General features: G+C 39.3%; 1 protein-coding gene across 3 annotated transcripts in view; it reads right to left on the reverse strand.

Annotated features, from left to right (window-relative positions):
• Positions 1–17,179, reverse strand: part of dnmt3bb.1 (DNA (cytosine-5-)-methyltransferase 3 beta, duplicate b.1) — a 264,613-nt gene that overhangs the window by 80,115 nt on the left and 167,319 nt on the right. For all 3 annotated transcript variants that reach the window (XM_063041300.1, XM_063041301.1, XM_063041302.1), the window contains 5 exons: positions 6,540–6,681; positions 6,046–6,171; positions 5,914–5,958; positions 3,115–3,194; positions 769–881 (listed from right to left, as the gene is read on the reverse strand). In XM_063041300.1, coding sequence (XP_062897370.1) covers positions 769–881; positions 3,115–3,194; positions 5,914–5,958; positions 6,046–6,171; positions 6,540–6,681 — 506 coding nt within the window. The remainder of the gene's footprint in view (positions 1–768; positions 882–3,114; positions 3,195–5,913; positions 5,959–6,045; positions 6,172–6,539; positions 6,682–17,179) is intronic.

The raw sequence follows: 17,179 nt of genomic DNA on the forward strand, positions 1-17,179 counted from the left end.
ACTTTTGCTTCAAACCACATTATGGTTACTGAAAATAAAGACTATTAATTTCAGAAATTTACCTATTTCTTGTAATTATTAGGGAAACACACTGAATAATCCCAGTGAAGACTCCCAAAATAAAAAGACAGATCATGAGGCAATGATCTACAATCTACAGATGGTGAAAATTTGCAATAAAAAGCATTAAATACTGGGAATGTTCTGCAAGTCAATTAGCAGTTGTGAAGAGAGAGAGCCTGTAACAATGTAAATGAAAGATCTTTCATCGAAACTGGGAAAGGTTTAAAAGTTGTTTTAAGTTGCAAAGTGGGAAAAAATTCAAGAGGAAATGTGGAGAACAGGAGAGACTGAATGACAGAAGTAGTGATAATGTTTGTTGAAAGTTTGTTGCCAGAAGGGGTGCCTGGGTAGGGTGTGAACAGGAGGAGATAAAATTAAGATGCAGTTAAGATTTTAAAGAATGAGATAGAGATAGAGACAGAGGGCTTTGTTGGAACAGTGAAGTGGACTGAAAGGAAGTGTACTAAAAGCTCCATCTGCTTTTGGTTTCCCTTATGTAGAATTCATATTGTGAAACACGGGGAGGATATTTTTGTCCAGTGGCTGAGAAATAATTAATCTTCAATCTGGGTCAAAAATTTAATTGGAGTTTGTGATACTAGTCAAATCTCTAAGGGTCATACTAATATTTGGACTTGGTACTGGGCATGAGTGAAACTGACAATCATCCAAAAAGCAGCTCTAGAGTTTATACAGTTGCCATACCTGCAGCAGTTTGCATTCCCACACAGTAATACTTCTCGGCCACCACAGCACACAGTACAATACGATTGGTAACCATCATCATCGTACATGTATGAAGTCTCCAGGTAGATATCCTGCAACATGCCAATAAATAATTACCTCATGAAGGATCATATCTAAGGATAATGTGTACATAGAAGGTCAACTATTTTAATATGTGAATGTAACATTTGATATTAATCATTTTTAAACTATTTGCACATGTGGGTATCACTGATGAGGCCAACCTTTATTGTTACCCTAGCTGCCTAGTTAAGATGATAGTCAACTTTTCTCATGGTGACAGTATTCCACAATGCTATTTAATGGAAGCACTGCGAAAGAATAAAAGAATACAATCGATACATTTCCAAGTCAGATTGGTAATTGATTTAGTTGAGCATTCCTATTGGGTTTGTTGGCTTTCTTCCTTTTCAGAAAGTTGTTGCACTGTATCTGGTAAATGGCACCAGTAGGAGCAGATTCATTCTTCTGGGCCTCCAAAGGATCCGTAGCTGTTAGAGCACACAATATGTAGTGAAAGAAGTTCCAGGAAATATTGGCAAAAATAACAATTTTTTAATCCACTTCAAATTTGCTGCGACTTGTGTTTGGCCCCACTGTTTTGCTTGTAGAAACAGGTGAACAGCTACTTGTATAATGCCACTATCAACAGGATAATCAACTGAGAGGAATTTATACCAGCGTCCAGCATTACCACTTACACTCAAGACATCTCTGTGTATTTAAATATAAGTAGCAGAGCTGCTGAGGTATCCATTTGGAATAGTGACAGGAGCCTTGTCAATGACAAATATGCCCATACTTCATAAATAATTGAGATTATTCCAATCTATTAACTATTTTGGTGATGATATTTAAAGCAAGTCATTCAATTAGAAATAGAAAGTACAGTAATTTATTATTTTGTTCATAATTTTGGAAAATCACACTTCTTTAGGGAAACCATTGTGAGTGAAGAAAACTTGTGCTGTCTTGTTGGCCGAGCTTTACCAACCAGAGTTCCAACTGTGAACTTCCCAAATCCATAATTCTCTGGTCTGGATGCAGAAAGTCTACCTTGCTGGCTCAAAACACTCCTGATTCTGATGATTTTGTCTGAGAGATAACAGGACCTACCCCAGAAATATAAATGATGGGAAAAATATTTCAGTTTATTAATTTCCCTGTTAGTCTGGAGTGTTCTTGTCCCACACTTTTTGCTGTTTAAATAGCAAAGCACCCACAAGATACAGCCCATTAATTTCAAAGCAGTGCAATGAATGTTGATCTTGTTGCAGTTATACCTCTAGTGATAAGAGTCTGCTCAGCTTGAGGTCAACATGCATGGATTGTGTCTTGAAAAAGATTGCAGAAGCCATGTACCTATATTCTGTCTGAATATATTGTATTTTGTGTTGTGCATTTATTATGGATAATTTGTCAGGTGGGTTGGGGCCTGGCAGAAGCGAAGAGTATAGTTATGTAATCATGTTTTGCCTTTAGTTCAGTTTTAGTCTGGTTAGAGCAGGGGGGGGGGGAATGATTGCTAATGTTTAAGTACCTTTGAATACGCTTAGACCACTTATTTTGTTATATCGCTAGTTTTAATTTCATTAGTCTTTTATTATTACAAGATTGCTTGTCTCTGCTGGTTTCTTAATAAAGAATCAAATGTACTTTCTTTGTTATTCCTGGAATGCGTCATACAGTGTCAAACCCATGCTTAGTCTCTGAGCGGTTTTGGTTTGTTATCAAATAAACACTACAAAGATGTTTAAATTGTAGGAAACAAATTGGATTACCTGCCCAATTTTGGAATCACCTGAATTTCAATCATTAGTTTAAACCTAGGCAGGTTCAATAGGACTGAAGAACAGACTGTACCCCATTGTGTCTTTTGCTGAGCTATCTAGATAGTTTTGTAATATGACCACATTTTTCCTGTGATGAATCATACACTCCAGTCATTGCAGAAGAAAGGATAGAATCATTGTTACACCTAATCATACATCCTACAACCTAGCAGGTGAAATATAGGGAGTATTTATTGTCCATTAATCCATTCAGAAAGTGTGAATGTTCAAAGAGAAAGAAGGAATGAGGCTGAACTAAAATAGCTCATCATTCAATTCAAAAACGATCATTTGTCCTTCAAAATAATGACTGCATTCAGGAAACGTGCTGGGTGAAAACCGAAGGCAAGCTTTTAATATCCCTGATCAATGCATAAGCTTGGCACAAAGATTATATTAATCAGTCACTTTTGTTCTGTCCCAACAGCAGCCTACTGCAATAGCGTAATTCCAAAAAAGTACACACACTCACCTTGCAAACAGAACACAGACCACCTTCAAACAGTGGATGGAAAGTGCTGACTCTAATGCTGCCACAAGCAAGACAAAATTCTAATCAAAAGTAAGGATATGTATTAGAACCATGTATCTCTACCACTAACACAGTCATGCTTATTTGATGTTAATAAATATTTTATAGATGCTGAAAGTGGTGATCTATTCTTAAAAGATCTTTATTATTCTTTTATATAAATGGTAATAAAGATCTTTTAAAATGAATAGCAATTCTCAGTTTCTACAGAATTCTTTTGCCAGACTAAAGCATTCCATCAAAACATATTTGAGGTTATTTTAACCCAATTCATCATGGAAAGCTGACAGCGTCAGTTTGCCCAACTGGTTACTTGCAATTTGACTTTCCACTGACAGACAAAATTACATGTTGCTCTAACAATTTTTCTACTTATGAGCATGGTTATGTGCAAAATCACACTGCTTTACAACGACCAGACTTTACATCAACCAAATTCAATAAACTACTTTCCTCTACAAATCAAATCAGCAATGTTGGTCTCATTAGAACCAAGTCAAATCTAATTGGAGAATTATATTCAATCCTAGCGTTTCTCTGTTGAATGTTACAGACTTCTCATTACAATTCACAAACTGATGGAAATAATCTGATTTAGGAAACTGAGTTTCATCTTTAGTGAACGGGATGGTATTATAAATGAATGAAATCAGCAAACTGAGTTGTTATGTATCACTTTGTCAGATCTAGCCTTTCACCAACAGGCCAAAAATTATTGGTTTTCTGGATCAGAATTAAGACAAATTTCCCTCAGATCCTTGGTATTGTTTACATTTTCATAATCAGTGACCTCAGTTCAAAAATCATCCATACATGTCCACTACTTCCCCATGTAAACCTGCATTTTTAGCATTTCTCTGCAATCCATTTAGTTCTACACATTACTCACTTGGGATCCACAATGATCTGAAATCCATATGGAGGGTATTTTTTTTTAATTGTGTTGTCTGATCTTTCTACATCCAGGAACCCTATTAAGTTATCAGAATTCGCAGCCACACGCACAGAAAACTAGACCTGACCTTATATGGAAAAGGGCAATTAACTGAAATCTTTTCTGTGCCAATATGGTTTTGTCACTGAGCTACTGGTAGCTTTTTCTGTCCAGAAGGCTAACGGGAGGACAGTTTTGAATGTGGAAGTAGTTAATTAGAAGATGATCTCTACCTGCTGAAACAATCACCCAATTTCAGTGCATGTCATATTTGGGGAAAGAATACTCAAAGCAAGGCTAACTAATAGTATAAAATGCATCCATAAAGATTAAGATGGATTAGTTATTGTTGGGTAGCTTACTCCTAATGGAATTACTTTTCATTAACATCCCCTTCCACATCAGACAGTGAATCAGGCAATTTGACCCCAAATCATTTGTGTCCTCACAAAACAGGTGCAGTCTGAAGTCAGTCAACTGGCATTGCACAGTTAATAACAAAACCCAGCTTCATAGCACTGGCACTGTGACACTAACTATGTGCTGGGAGGAAACCAACATTATACACATTATGTGACCTTCAGTGCAAGTAGAGCACCCAGTGGTTTGTTGGCATTGCATATTATTAAATGTTCCAAGCCTATATTATCTGTTTCAAAATATTAATGAATCAATTACATTACTAAAGAATTTTAACTGGTCTTAATAATAAATCTGGTATTGTTACCCATCTACAATTAGGCTCAAAGAGCAAGACATATGATAGTTTTGATGGAACAGCAATCTACATTACCCATCATTATATGGTGACCTCACAAATATAGATGAATGTGGAAATAGACCATTTGCATTCTGTCCTTTTGTACACTTGCACATGATAAGATATCACTTTCACAACTGGCGTGGTTAAGCTATTTATAAAATAATCCTGCTGTAAAATACTCTGAAAACCAAACATTTAGTTTTGTAAGGTCTAAGGGAGCTTTTAACAGTGTACTTAAGGCATAAATACTCCCTGAAACTATCTGGACCTAAAAGACAATATTTTTATGCTGTACATTGTAAGTCTTTTACATAAATATTCAACTTTTAATGGATTCCACCTTTCTTTTCTGAGAGTTTATGTACGATAAGTATATTATTTCACCTTCTTATTTCCAGTTTGTTCATGTGTTAGGTTCCAAAGTAAACTGCTGTCTAACAGCAACAGGCCATTCACCACATAAAAATAAAATCTGGGGAGAGATTTCTTCAGGAGTCAATGGTACGTATTAATCTTTTACCAATAAGAGCAAATTCTGGTTTATTGCCTAAGTTACAGCTGCTGAAACTTATCTATTCTATATTTAACATTACAGACAATCACAAAATGTTGTAACAGGAACATTTCTCTTCTTAATATAACTGTGAAATTATTCACTTGGCAGCAGAATGAACCTGCTGCTTCACATCGCCAACAACCAAGTTCAATCCTGACCTCTGTGCTCTCTGCGAGGAGTTGGGATATTCTTCCTGGGGTCACATGGTTTTCCTCCCATATCCTACCTACATGGGGTTGGCTGGGTAACTAGCTATTGTAAATTACCCCAGCTTTGTAGGTGAGTGGTAAAATTTAGTGTGAATTGCCAAGTATGTGGGGGAGAATAAAATGGTATTGGTGTAAATGGTCTCATTGGGCCGAACAGCTTGTTTCTATGCTGTATGATTATGAATTTATCAGCTTTCCAGCTCAACTAAATCGTGTAACTGCTATGGCAAAAAAAAAGATGCTTTATTGATCAAGGTTCATAAAATAGAAACATTACCTTCAATGCTTTTATTATTTGACGTAACTTGAAAGAAAATTTTTTCTATGAAACAAAAAAAGAATTTTGTTAGGTGTTAAGTGAAAAAAATGCATTTAGCAGACAAATTCATAACAATAAGGCATTCTTTACCTCTTCCCCGGTGTTCTTCTTCAGTTCCTTCTTTGCTTTTATAGAAACTTGTCTTCTGTTTTTTTGTTGGAGGATAGCATTCGGGGACACAAACCTCGACAGGGGCTCCACCTGCAGTATCAGTCCCTGACAAGTGTTTGAAGATTTAGTATGAAAGAATGCTACCTTATGCAAATAAAATTTGTACAAAAATCATACTAAAGCTAACTGAAATTCTAAAGTTCAATGACTTGGGATGTAAAGCTATTCATTAGCTTCTAATGAACACACCTTAGACTTCACCGTTCACACCTGCATTTTCTTTTTGGTAAATCTTTATTCAGACAAATAATCTGTGTCTTTTAAATCAATGTTCAACCAAACATTGAAAAGCTTAACCGAATAATGAAAAAAATACCTTGCTCTATTTATAAGTTCAGGTGGCTTACAAGCATCATATTCTTTAGTTACTGTAGAAACAGCAAAGTGATCAGATTTTGTTGTCAGTCTGTTACCTGAGTTGTGTTTGGGCTTTATTCCTTCATAACCTTTTGGTTGGAAACCACCAAATGCCCAGTCAAGCATAGGCTTAATTTGTTCTTCCAGAGTACCCCGGTTATTAGAAGGGAATGGCATTCCAGATCTGCTGCTAGCGATCTGTAAGAGTTGATTACTTGTGTTAGATACGAAATTAATCAACGCAGCTGTGTAGCTCTTCAGAATGCTGAACTAACAACAACATATTGAACTCACTGTGATGGCATCATCAACAGAATTTGAGCATTAGGATTAACTGTAGTGCTCTTAAAATGAGATGACTTGGACTTGGACTCATTGGCCTATTTCAGTGCCAAACTAGCCAGCGAATTCTACAAACTCCAGATTAGAGAGAAGTTTGGTTAGAATGCCTCCAGACCAACCATGAATGCAGGAGTACAAAAGAATAAAGGCCACATTGTCATATTCAGAACGTCAAAAGGATGTTTCAACATGGACTTATCGAAGTTAGCTATTAATTTTCCTACTGATTGACCAAATCATTTCATCAATGCTTAATGTCCCTTTCTTTGAATTATAATATTCTGAATGAGATCTATGATCTAATTATCATTTATTTGCAATAGCATTATCATTTATTTGCAATTCAGATCTTTTATTAGCAAAACCTCAGTTTCCGATTCATTACAAATGGAGAAAACAGGAATGTTAATACTCTGCAGACAGTGCACTCTGAGGTGATAACTTAAAAAGACCTCACTTGACATATGAGGAGCATCTGATGTCTTTGGGCTGGTACTTGATGGAGTTCAGAAGGATAGGAAGGGATCTCATTGAAACCTACTAGATACAGAACACTCACTGAGAAGAATGCTTCCTTTTGTGGGGGGGGGGGGGAGTCAAGAATCAGTGGGTACATTCTCAGAATAAAGGGATGTCCCTTTCAAACTAGAATAAGGAGTAATTCCTTCAGCTGGAAGGTTATGAATCGATGTAATTTGTTACCATAGAGGGCTGTAGAGCCCAAACCACTGGATGTATTTAAGGCGGAGTTCTTTTAAAGCATCTCTTGAATTTTTGAATAAGGACTTGGAGAATAATCTGAATACTATTTACACAGAATGTGCCTGGTTGCTTGTAGGTGATTTGCTAATTCCAGCAATGATTTGCACACTAATTTACTGGGAATTTCACTTTCTGAGATGGAGTACAATATAAAGACCACTTTTCAATTTATTCCTGCTAGCCAGCAATGGAAAATCATTGGTGTAAATCTTATTAGATATAATCCTTCCAAAGTTGTTCAGTTACCTAATAAGATGCCATTTTTTAAACCTAAATTTTACCACATAATATAAACAGCAAAATAGATTCAAATGAATATTCAGAAAAAAGATGCACACTGAAATACAATTTAGCCAAGTTTTCATTTCACCTATGTGCTATCAGTAGTTTCTCTCCAGAAAGAAAATTAACACCAAGTGTAAAATTTAAAGAAATCATTCTGATAATACTTCCAAACCAGACTTTGTTTTAAGTTAGACATCTCACAATGGCAGAATATATAAAATGTTAACCACAGTATAAAGATATAACAAAAGGAAACAAGGAAAAAAGCCACAATTCAACAGAAGATCAACAGGCATTTATGGAAGGAATAAGAGATGATAAAGTGAGTAGAATAGATAAATGGACAAGAATCATTAATACCCAAAATAAATTTTGCTAGCATTCATTCCTTGTGAAATTGTATCTTACACAAAGTGCGACCTGACACTCCCATGTTCTGTTCACATTTGGCATCATGACACTACATTCATTGGCCTTATCTCAAACAATTACAAGGTGGCCTATAGGGGAGAAGTCATCTCTCTGACACAGTGGTATCAAGAAAACAACCTCTCCCTCAGTGCCGCAAAAACAAAGGAGCTGGTTGTGGATTACAAGAGGAATGGAGACAGGCTAACCCCTATTGACATAATGGATCTGGGCCCCCAAATCCTGAGAACTTTCTACAGAGGCACAATTGAGAGCATCCTGACTGGCTGCATCACTGCCTGGTATGGGAACTGTATCCCCCCCCCCCCCCCGAATGAGATTCCCAGATGGTACGTTGCCTCCCCGGTGCCAAGGTCCAGAACTCTGCAGAGAGTGGTGCGGACAGCCCAGCACATTTGTAGTTATGAACTACCCACGATTCAGGACATTTACAATGACAGGTGTGTAAAAAGGGCCCATAGGATCATTGGGGACCCGAGTCACCCCAACCACAAACTATTCCAGCTGCTACCATCTGGGAAACAGTACCGCAGCATAAAAGCCAGGACCAACAGGCTCCGGAACAGCTTCTTCCACCAGGTCATCAGACTGATTAACTCACTCTGATTTGAGTGTACTCTATATTACCTTGTCTGTTCTAGTTATTATAAATTACTATGATTGCACATTGCACATTTAGACATAGACGTAACGTAAAGATTTTTACTCATGTATGTGAAGGATGAAATAAAGTCAATTCAATGATTTTCTTCTGGAAGCACACACACATTTTTGACATCATTATTCACTCAATGATTATTTCCTCCCTCACTGATATAAACCAGAGCTCAAGGATGCAACCTCTGACCATCATGGCACAAACTCGGTACTAAGACATTTTTTGCTTTCAACATTAGTTAAAGGAACTTTTGCACCGACAAAGGAAGACCTGACTGAACAACTTCAGATATCATTGCAGTTTGCTCAGTCAGAGGTCAGAGCCTAAGAAAACTTAGCTCACTCAGGTTTGCTGATTGAGTAGAAAAACTAGTGACTTGCAGCAGCTTAGAGCTTTGAATAGCACCCAATCAGAGGTTGGAGGCCTGAGAAGACGTAGTTCCCTCAGATATGCCGATTAACTAGGAAAGGCAGTGACTCGTGACAGTTTGGAGCTTTAAGCAATGGCCTATCTGCATTAACAAATAGCCATCGTTGGAGTGGTCAGAGTTAGAGTGGAGATTCTGAGACTTTAGCATTTCGAGGCTTCAATCAGAGAAGGCCTACCACCTACCCCCACTGTTTATTGTTCTTCCTTCTTATATCTGTTCAGTTAGAACAGTAGTGATGCCAGGCTCTTCTTTCAGAATGTGCGAAGGCAGGGAGATCTCCAGTGTCCTTGATGATTACACCTGCGAGAGGAGCATCCAGCTGCAGCTTTAACAATCCATGTTAAGGAATTGAAACTGGAACTAGAGGAACTCTGGATCATTCGGGAGTTTGAAGGGGGTGATTGATATAGAGAGGTAGTGACAACAAAGGCGCAGTACACAGGAAACTGCACAGTCAGGAAGGGGAAAGGGGTGAAACAGCCAGTGCAAAGTACCCCTGTGGCCACCCCCCTCAACAACAGGTATATCACTCTGAATACTGTTGAGGGGAGGGAGAGGGGATGACCTAGCAGAGGAAAGTCACAGCAGTCAGGTTTCTGGCACTGAGTCTGACTCTCAGAAGGGAAAGGGGAGGGGAAGAAGAGGTGAGCTGTGATGACAGGGGATTTGTTAGCCAGGGGAACAAAAAGGAGGTTCTGCGTACAAGATTGAGATTCCCAGATGGTATGTTGCCTCCCAGGTGCCAAGGTCCAGGATATCTTGGATTGAGTCCTCAGTATTCTTAAGCGGGAGGGTGAACAGCCAGAGGTCATGGTCCATGTAGTGACCAATGTCAAAAGAAAGAAGAGTTATGAGGATCTGCAAAGAGAGTTCAGGAAGATAGGTACTAAGTTAAAGGGCAGGACCTCCAGGATTGTGAACTCAGGATTGCTACCCATGCCACATAATAGTGAGGCCAGGAATAGGAAGATTATAACGTGGCTAAGGAGTGGAAGTAGGAGGGAAGGCATAAGATTTTTGCATCATTGGGCTCTTTTCCAGGGAAGGTGGGAACTGTACAGAGGAGACAGTTTGCACCTGAACTGGAGGGGGACTAATATCCTAACAGGAAGATTTGTTAATGCTGTACAGTGGGGTTGAACTAGAATTGCATGGGGATGGGAACTAGAGTGCCAGAACAGGTTGTGGAGGCAGATGTTGGTAAGACCTCAGACAAAGTCAGGATTCAAAAGGTTGAACATGGTGCGACTAGTGTCCTGAGCTGTGTATATTTCAATGCAAAAAATATAGTAGGAAAAGCAGATGAGCTCGGGGTACAGATCAACACCTGGAATTACGATACTGTAGTCATTAGTGCAACTTGGTTGCAAGAAGGGCAGGACCAGCAGCTCAGTATTCTGAGGTTCTGTTCTTTTACACATGACAGAGCAGGATGGATTAAAGGAGGAGGGCTAGCGTTACTAGTCAGGGAAAATGTTACAGCAGTGCCCAGTCAGGACAGACTGAAGAACCCAGCTAGTGAGGCGTTACAACTAGAACTGAGAAATATGGGAGGCATGGTCACATTAATGGGCTATGTTACAGACCACTCAACAGTCCACGGGATCCAAAGGAATAAATTTGCAGAAAGATTGTAGAGTGTTGCAAGAAACATAAGGTTGTTATACTAGGTGATTTTAACTTTCCACATATTGACTGGGACTCCCATACTGTAAAAGGACTAGATGGGATAGAGTTTGTCACATTTGTTCAGGAAAGTTTCCTTAATCAGTAACAGTAAGTAGAAGTCCCAATGAGAGAGAGTGCAATACTTGATCTGCTATTAGGGAATGAGACAGGGCAAGTCTCAGAAGTTTGTGTAGGGGAAAACTTTGCATCTAGTGATCACAATGTCATTAGTTCCAAAGTAAACATGCAAAAAGATATGTCTGGTCCACGGGTTGAGATTCTAAATTGGAGAAAGGCCAATTTTGATGGTATCACAAAGGATCTGTTAAGTGTGGATTGGGACAAGCTGTTTTCTGGCAAAGGAGTACTTGGCAACTGGGAGACCTTCAAAAGTGAAATTTTGAGAGTTCAAACCTGTATGTGCCTGTCAGAATAAAATGTAGAGATAAAAGGTGTAGGGAACCTTGGTTTTCCAGAGCTATTGAGGTCCTGGTTAAGAAAAAAAAGGAGGTGCATAGCAGTTATAGGCAGATAGTAACAAATAAGCTAGTTATTGAAGTATAAGAAATACGAAATAACACTTCAGAAAGAAATCAGGAGGGCTAAAAGAAGGCACAAGGTTTCCCTAGCAGACAATGTGAAGGAGAATTCTAAGGGATTGTTAAGATGGACAAAATTGGTCCTCTGGAAGATCTGAACGGTAATCCATGTGTGGAGCCAAAACTGATGGGGGAGATCTTAAATGAATTTTTTTGCATCTGTATTTACTCAAGAGACGGGCACGGTTTACAGAAGTGAGGCAAAGCAGCATCAACGTCAAGGACCCTCTACAGATTACAGAGGAGGTGTTTGCTGTTTAGGTGGAAAAATCCCCAGGGCCTGACAAGGTGTTCCCTTGGACCCCGCTGGAGTCAAGTGTAGAAACTGCCAGTGCCCGAAAAGATATTTAAATCATCCTTAGTGATAGTTGAGGTACCAGAGGATTGGAGGATAAACAATGTTGTTCGACTGTAAAATCATGAAATTTTAGGTTGGTGACATCAGGTAGTGGGACAATTATTGTAAAGTATTCTAAGGGGACCTGATATATAAATATATGGATAGACCTGGACTGATTTAAGGATGGTCAGCACAGCTTTGTGTGTAGTAGATCTTGTTCAATGAATCCTATAGAATTTTTCAAGGAAGTTACCAGGAAAATGGATGAAGGCAAGGCAATGGATGTTGTGTACATGGATGCAAGGCATTTGATAAGGTCCCTCCTGGGAGGTTGGACAAGAAGATTCAGTCACTCGGCATTCGAAAGGAGATAGTGAATTAGATATTAGCTTTGTGGGAGAAGCCAGAGAGTGGTAGTAGATGGTTCCTTCTCTGTCCAGAAGCCTGTGACTAGTGGAGTACTGCAGCGATTGGTTCTGGTTCTGTTGTTTATTATCGATACCAACTATCTGGATGATAACATTGTTAACTGGATCAGCAAATTTGCAGATGACATCAAGGTTGGGGGTGTAGGAGACAGTAAGGAAGGCTATCATGGTGTCCAGCTGGAAAAATGGATTAAAGGTGAAAGGTGAAAAATTTAAGGGGAACACGACGAGGAGAAACTTCTTCATTCAGAGGGTCATGTGTGAAATGAGTTGCCAGCACAAGTGGTGCACGCAAACTAGATTTCAATGTTCGAGAAGTTTGGATTGATTATGGATGCTAGAAGTGTGGAGGGCTGTGGTTCTGGTGCAGCACAATGGGATTAGGCAATCTAAATAGCTCGGCAAGGACTGGAATGGCGGAAGGTCCTGTTCCTGTGCTGTACTTTTCTGTGACTCTATATCAAATTTGGTTCAGTGGCAGGAAACAAAGGGCAATTGTTGATGAATATTTATATGACTGGAAGGTTGTTCCCAAATGAGATTCCACACTGCTCAGAACTTGATCCCTTGCTTTTTGTAAAAGAGGTTAATCATTTAATTTTGGAACGTGATAAAGAATTCTCAGAATATACAAAAATCAGACAAGTGGTTGACAATGAAGTGGAAAACTTCATATTGCAGGAAAATATAATCTGGACAGTAAGATGGTAAGTAGAAATTATGTGTGAGGCCATTCAGTTAGGCGTGTAACAAGGCATGGAAATACATGTACAATAAATAGAAAGATACTGTCTGGGTGGAGGAATCAATGGAACAGAAGGTATGTTGAAAGATCCTTGAGGTAAAAGGGTAATAAGTTTGTTAAGAAGGCGTGCAGTATGCTACTCATTAATCAAAGCTGATCATTTAAATTCAGGGAGATATGAATTTAAGATACCTCCAAGTTGCGACCACCATTGAGTTGCAGTTCAGATTATTTGTTTAGTTGTTATTTTTTAGTGACAGAAGTGAGTTTGGGATCAGATTAGGATTTAGGAACCGGCATGTGGGGAACTAGAGGTCGGGTTGGAGTCTCAGTATCCACTCTGTGTTTGAAGGCTAGGATCTTTGGGCACAGAGCTCAGAAAAAGCGATGCAATGGACTTGTAACATCGTAAACCAGCGAGTTGTTTGCTAAGTCTCCCCTCTCGTTGTGAAAACGGAGACACCCTTTTCTCCTGTATTAGGGAGAGCGAGCGAGCCTGTGGTACGTCGAATGCCAGATGAACAGGTAGTCTTTGGAGTACTGCAAGTCTGTGTCTTTGCTGTTGCCTTGCTCATGCTTGAGTGCTTGGAGGCGGGTGCTGATGCTTTTCTTTTGCTGGTGGGGGGAGGGGGGATTGTTGCTTGCTGCCGCTTATGCGCAGGAGGGAGGGGAGCTGGGGGGGGTACTTTTGGGTTCTCATATTTAACTGTCATTCATTTTTTGGGGGCACTCCTCTGTTTTCGTGGATGGTTGCAAAGAAAACGCAGTTCAGGATGCATATTGTATTCATTTCTCTGACATTAAATGTACCTTTGAAATTGACATGGGACATTCGTGGTTGGATGTCAGATTGGCAGAAAATGGACGAGGGCCTCCCCCCTCTCCCCCCCACCCCGCCAATTCAGTGAGCTCCAGAGTCAGAGTTCCATACGGGCAGGAAGCACAAGTTCTGACGACACCCTGAATCCGCAAGTCTGGAGTTTGAGACTTCTTGTTCAGTGATCAGCATGTCCTGGGATCGATGCCAAGGGTCAAGTTGGAAATATGGAAGTCGAAGCCCATTGGCCAGAGCCAAGTCCACAAATCACTGCGAGACCACTTAGGAAGTAAAAGCCCAATGTCTGTAAGTCTGAGTCGGTTGGAGGTCTGTCCCGGGGTTAAAAGACTGTAAGTGTGTGGGATGGAGGGAGAAATGGGGCTTGTTTTGCTGCTGCTTTTTTGTTGCTTGTTGTGACTGTGTTGCTCTGCCAAGCGTTGTGGGCATACTATGTTGGCACAGGAACGTACTGCAACACTTGTGGGCTGTTCCCAAAGTTAGTTGTTAACGCAAAACACATTTCATTGTATGTTTCAATGTACAAATGATAAATTTGAATCCTGAACAATATACAACATCAATTTAGGCTGCAGTTTGAATTCTCATCATCACATTCCAGAAATAACGTGCTTCACTGGAGAAGGTGCAGAGGAGAACAGGAAAATGTCATGACTGGAACACTGCAGTTATGAAAAAAGATCAGATAAGCTGGGTTTATTTTCTTTGGAACTGAAGAGACTGAGTGCAGATTTAACTGAGATACAAAAACTCTGGGAAACTCAGAGCAAAGTGGAAGGATACATTCGCCTAACAGAGGCCAAAAGCTAGAGGACAGAGATTTAAAGGAAGTGGTAGATTGCTTAGAGGAGGAAAAGTTTTTTTCCCGTCATTTTTCCTCTGGGGTCTGGAGGACATGGCCTGAAAGGGTGATAGAAGCAGAATTTCAGCATGATTATATCGTGATTGATTATGTTTTTGAAGAGCGATGAGACTCAGGGCCACAGTTCTACAGCTACAAGGTAGGATTAGTCGGCAGTGCTCTTTTAAACCTGGTATAGACATAATAGCCTCCTTCTATGTTGTAAACTTTTGAATGCTTTTATTGCACCATAAGTGCTGCATTGAAAGTTCAATTATTTGGAATTGATCGCACTGAACAAAAAAAATCTGGCTTCCTAAATACTTTTGGGTGTATCTTATGGATTTTGGGCTGCTGATCATGAAAATCGCCATGACATTTCCCTATCACGCACCTTTTTTTTGTAATTGTCTTTCAATTCATAATTCAAGTCAATTAAAATGTTGTCCACACTGTAAACTGAAAAGTTTTCTATCTTGTCCAGGCATACTTAAACAGGGCCGCTGCATGTTTTAAAAAGTTTTAAAAGTTTTAACAAGTTTTAAAAAGGCTATAAAAGCATCACGCACACACTACTCTAAGCATTTCATTTACATGTATAATCAGTTTGCAATCACGTTGTTGCACAGGCTCTACGCACATAGCATATTCTGTTTACTCATTATAATGAAGTAATTTTATTTTTCGGAGTATTTGTGATAGCAAGATGTCTTGCCATTGTTGCAACAGCCGCGGTACTTTCTGTTATATCTCTGGCAAGTATACGCTTAAATCTCAAAGACGGAGCATGATTTCTCTTATTAAGAAAGCCTATGATTTCTTCTTCAGTTGTAAAATTGGCGACCAACACAAAACCTGGACTCCTCATATTTGTGGCATTCCCATTTAGACTTCTTCCCTGAAAATCTTGGCGCTGTCAGTGACGAGCATGTTGAAAGGTTTTGCCGGGACATTGCGGTCATAGAGAATCGGTATCAGGGCAACTGGAATCCATCAATGCTGACTGATTATTGTTTTTTTTTTATTATTAATTTTTTATTGCAACACCGACAAATTACATTCAATACAACCAGTTGCCAATTACATTTTGACTGTTTAACCCAGCTACCCGCAACCTTCATCACCATCCCCCTCCACCCCCCATCCTTCTCCCCTCCACCAATCAACTGAATAGTAGTGCATACACACACAAAGCATTCCTATCTTAACAAAAGATCTTTTAAGTTAGATATCAAATTTGTCCACGTTATGATTGTGTTTGGCCGTGCATCATTTACTCTTGCTGATGAAAGTTCCAGATAAGAAATGTCCAAAAAGCTCCAGAGCCAGTGAGTATTTGAAATATCATGGGGAGGTTTCCAACTCTGGACTACAATCTTCTTAGCTGCAGTCAGGCCTGCCAGCCAGATTTTGCGTGTTTTTTTCTGTAAGGGGAAGGTGGGAGTCATCATTTAGAAGGTGTACAGCGGGGTCCATTGGTAATTGTACCCATTAGTTCTGTAAGAGTACTGATAACTTTCCCCCACAAATCAAAAACGCCTGGACATTCCCATACAACATGTATAAAAGAGCCAATGGCTCCATGGGGGTAAAATGAGCAATAAGGGTCAGGAACCAGTCCCATTTGATGTCTAATTCTCGGTGTTAAATATGCTCTATGACAAAATTTCAAGTGTATATACCGATGATTTGGGTTTTTCGAAGCACCGGCAGCATTATCCCAAATCGTATCCAGTCTAAGTCTTGTCCCAATTCATATATGTCCCTATCCCAAGCTTTCATTCCATATAACTCTGGGAGTTTAATTTATCACAGATATATGACACTATCTGTCCTGGAGCACTCTATATCCAACTTAAAATGGGATGGTCTTTTAAATCTGACCCCCAGGGAAAGCCGTAGGCTTTACAAGCTCATCTTACTTGTAAGTAGAAGAAAAGAGAATGTTTATCAATATTATATCGAGATATCAGTCTTGAAAGCTAAGGATAGTACTTGCCCCATTAATATCTTGAAGAGTAGTAATATCTTTATCCTCCCAAGTTCTGTTAATGAATGGTTTCCCCCCAGATAGAAAACGATTATTGTTCCATAATGGAGATGATTTGCACCATACGCTTTTAAATTTTAGGAATTTTTCTGCTGCTCTAAACACTTGTAGTATATGGGTTAAAATTAGACCATAATACAAATCACATTTTTTGGTAGACATACCTATAAGGAGAAAGTCCTTCAACCTTATTGGTGCTCTTAGCTCTTATTCTATATTTTTCCAGGACGAAACTTTATCCTCCTCCATCCAAGGAGGAGAAGAGCACCAATAGTTAAGACTTC

Source organism: Mobula hypostoma, chromosome 2 (assembly GCF_963921235.1).
Source record: "Mobula hypostoma chromosome 2, sMobHyp1.1, whole genome shotgun sequence".
Classification (NCBI taxonomy): domain Eukaryota; kingdom Metazoa; phylum Chordata; class Chondrichthyes; order Myliobatiformes; family Myliobatidae; genus Mobula; species Mobula hypostoma.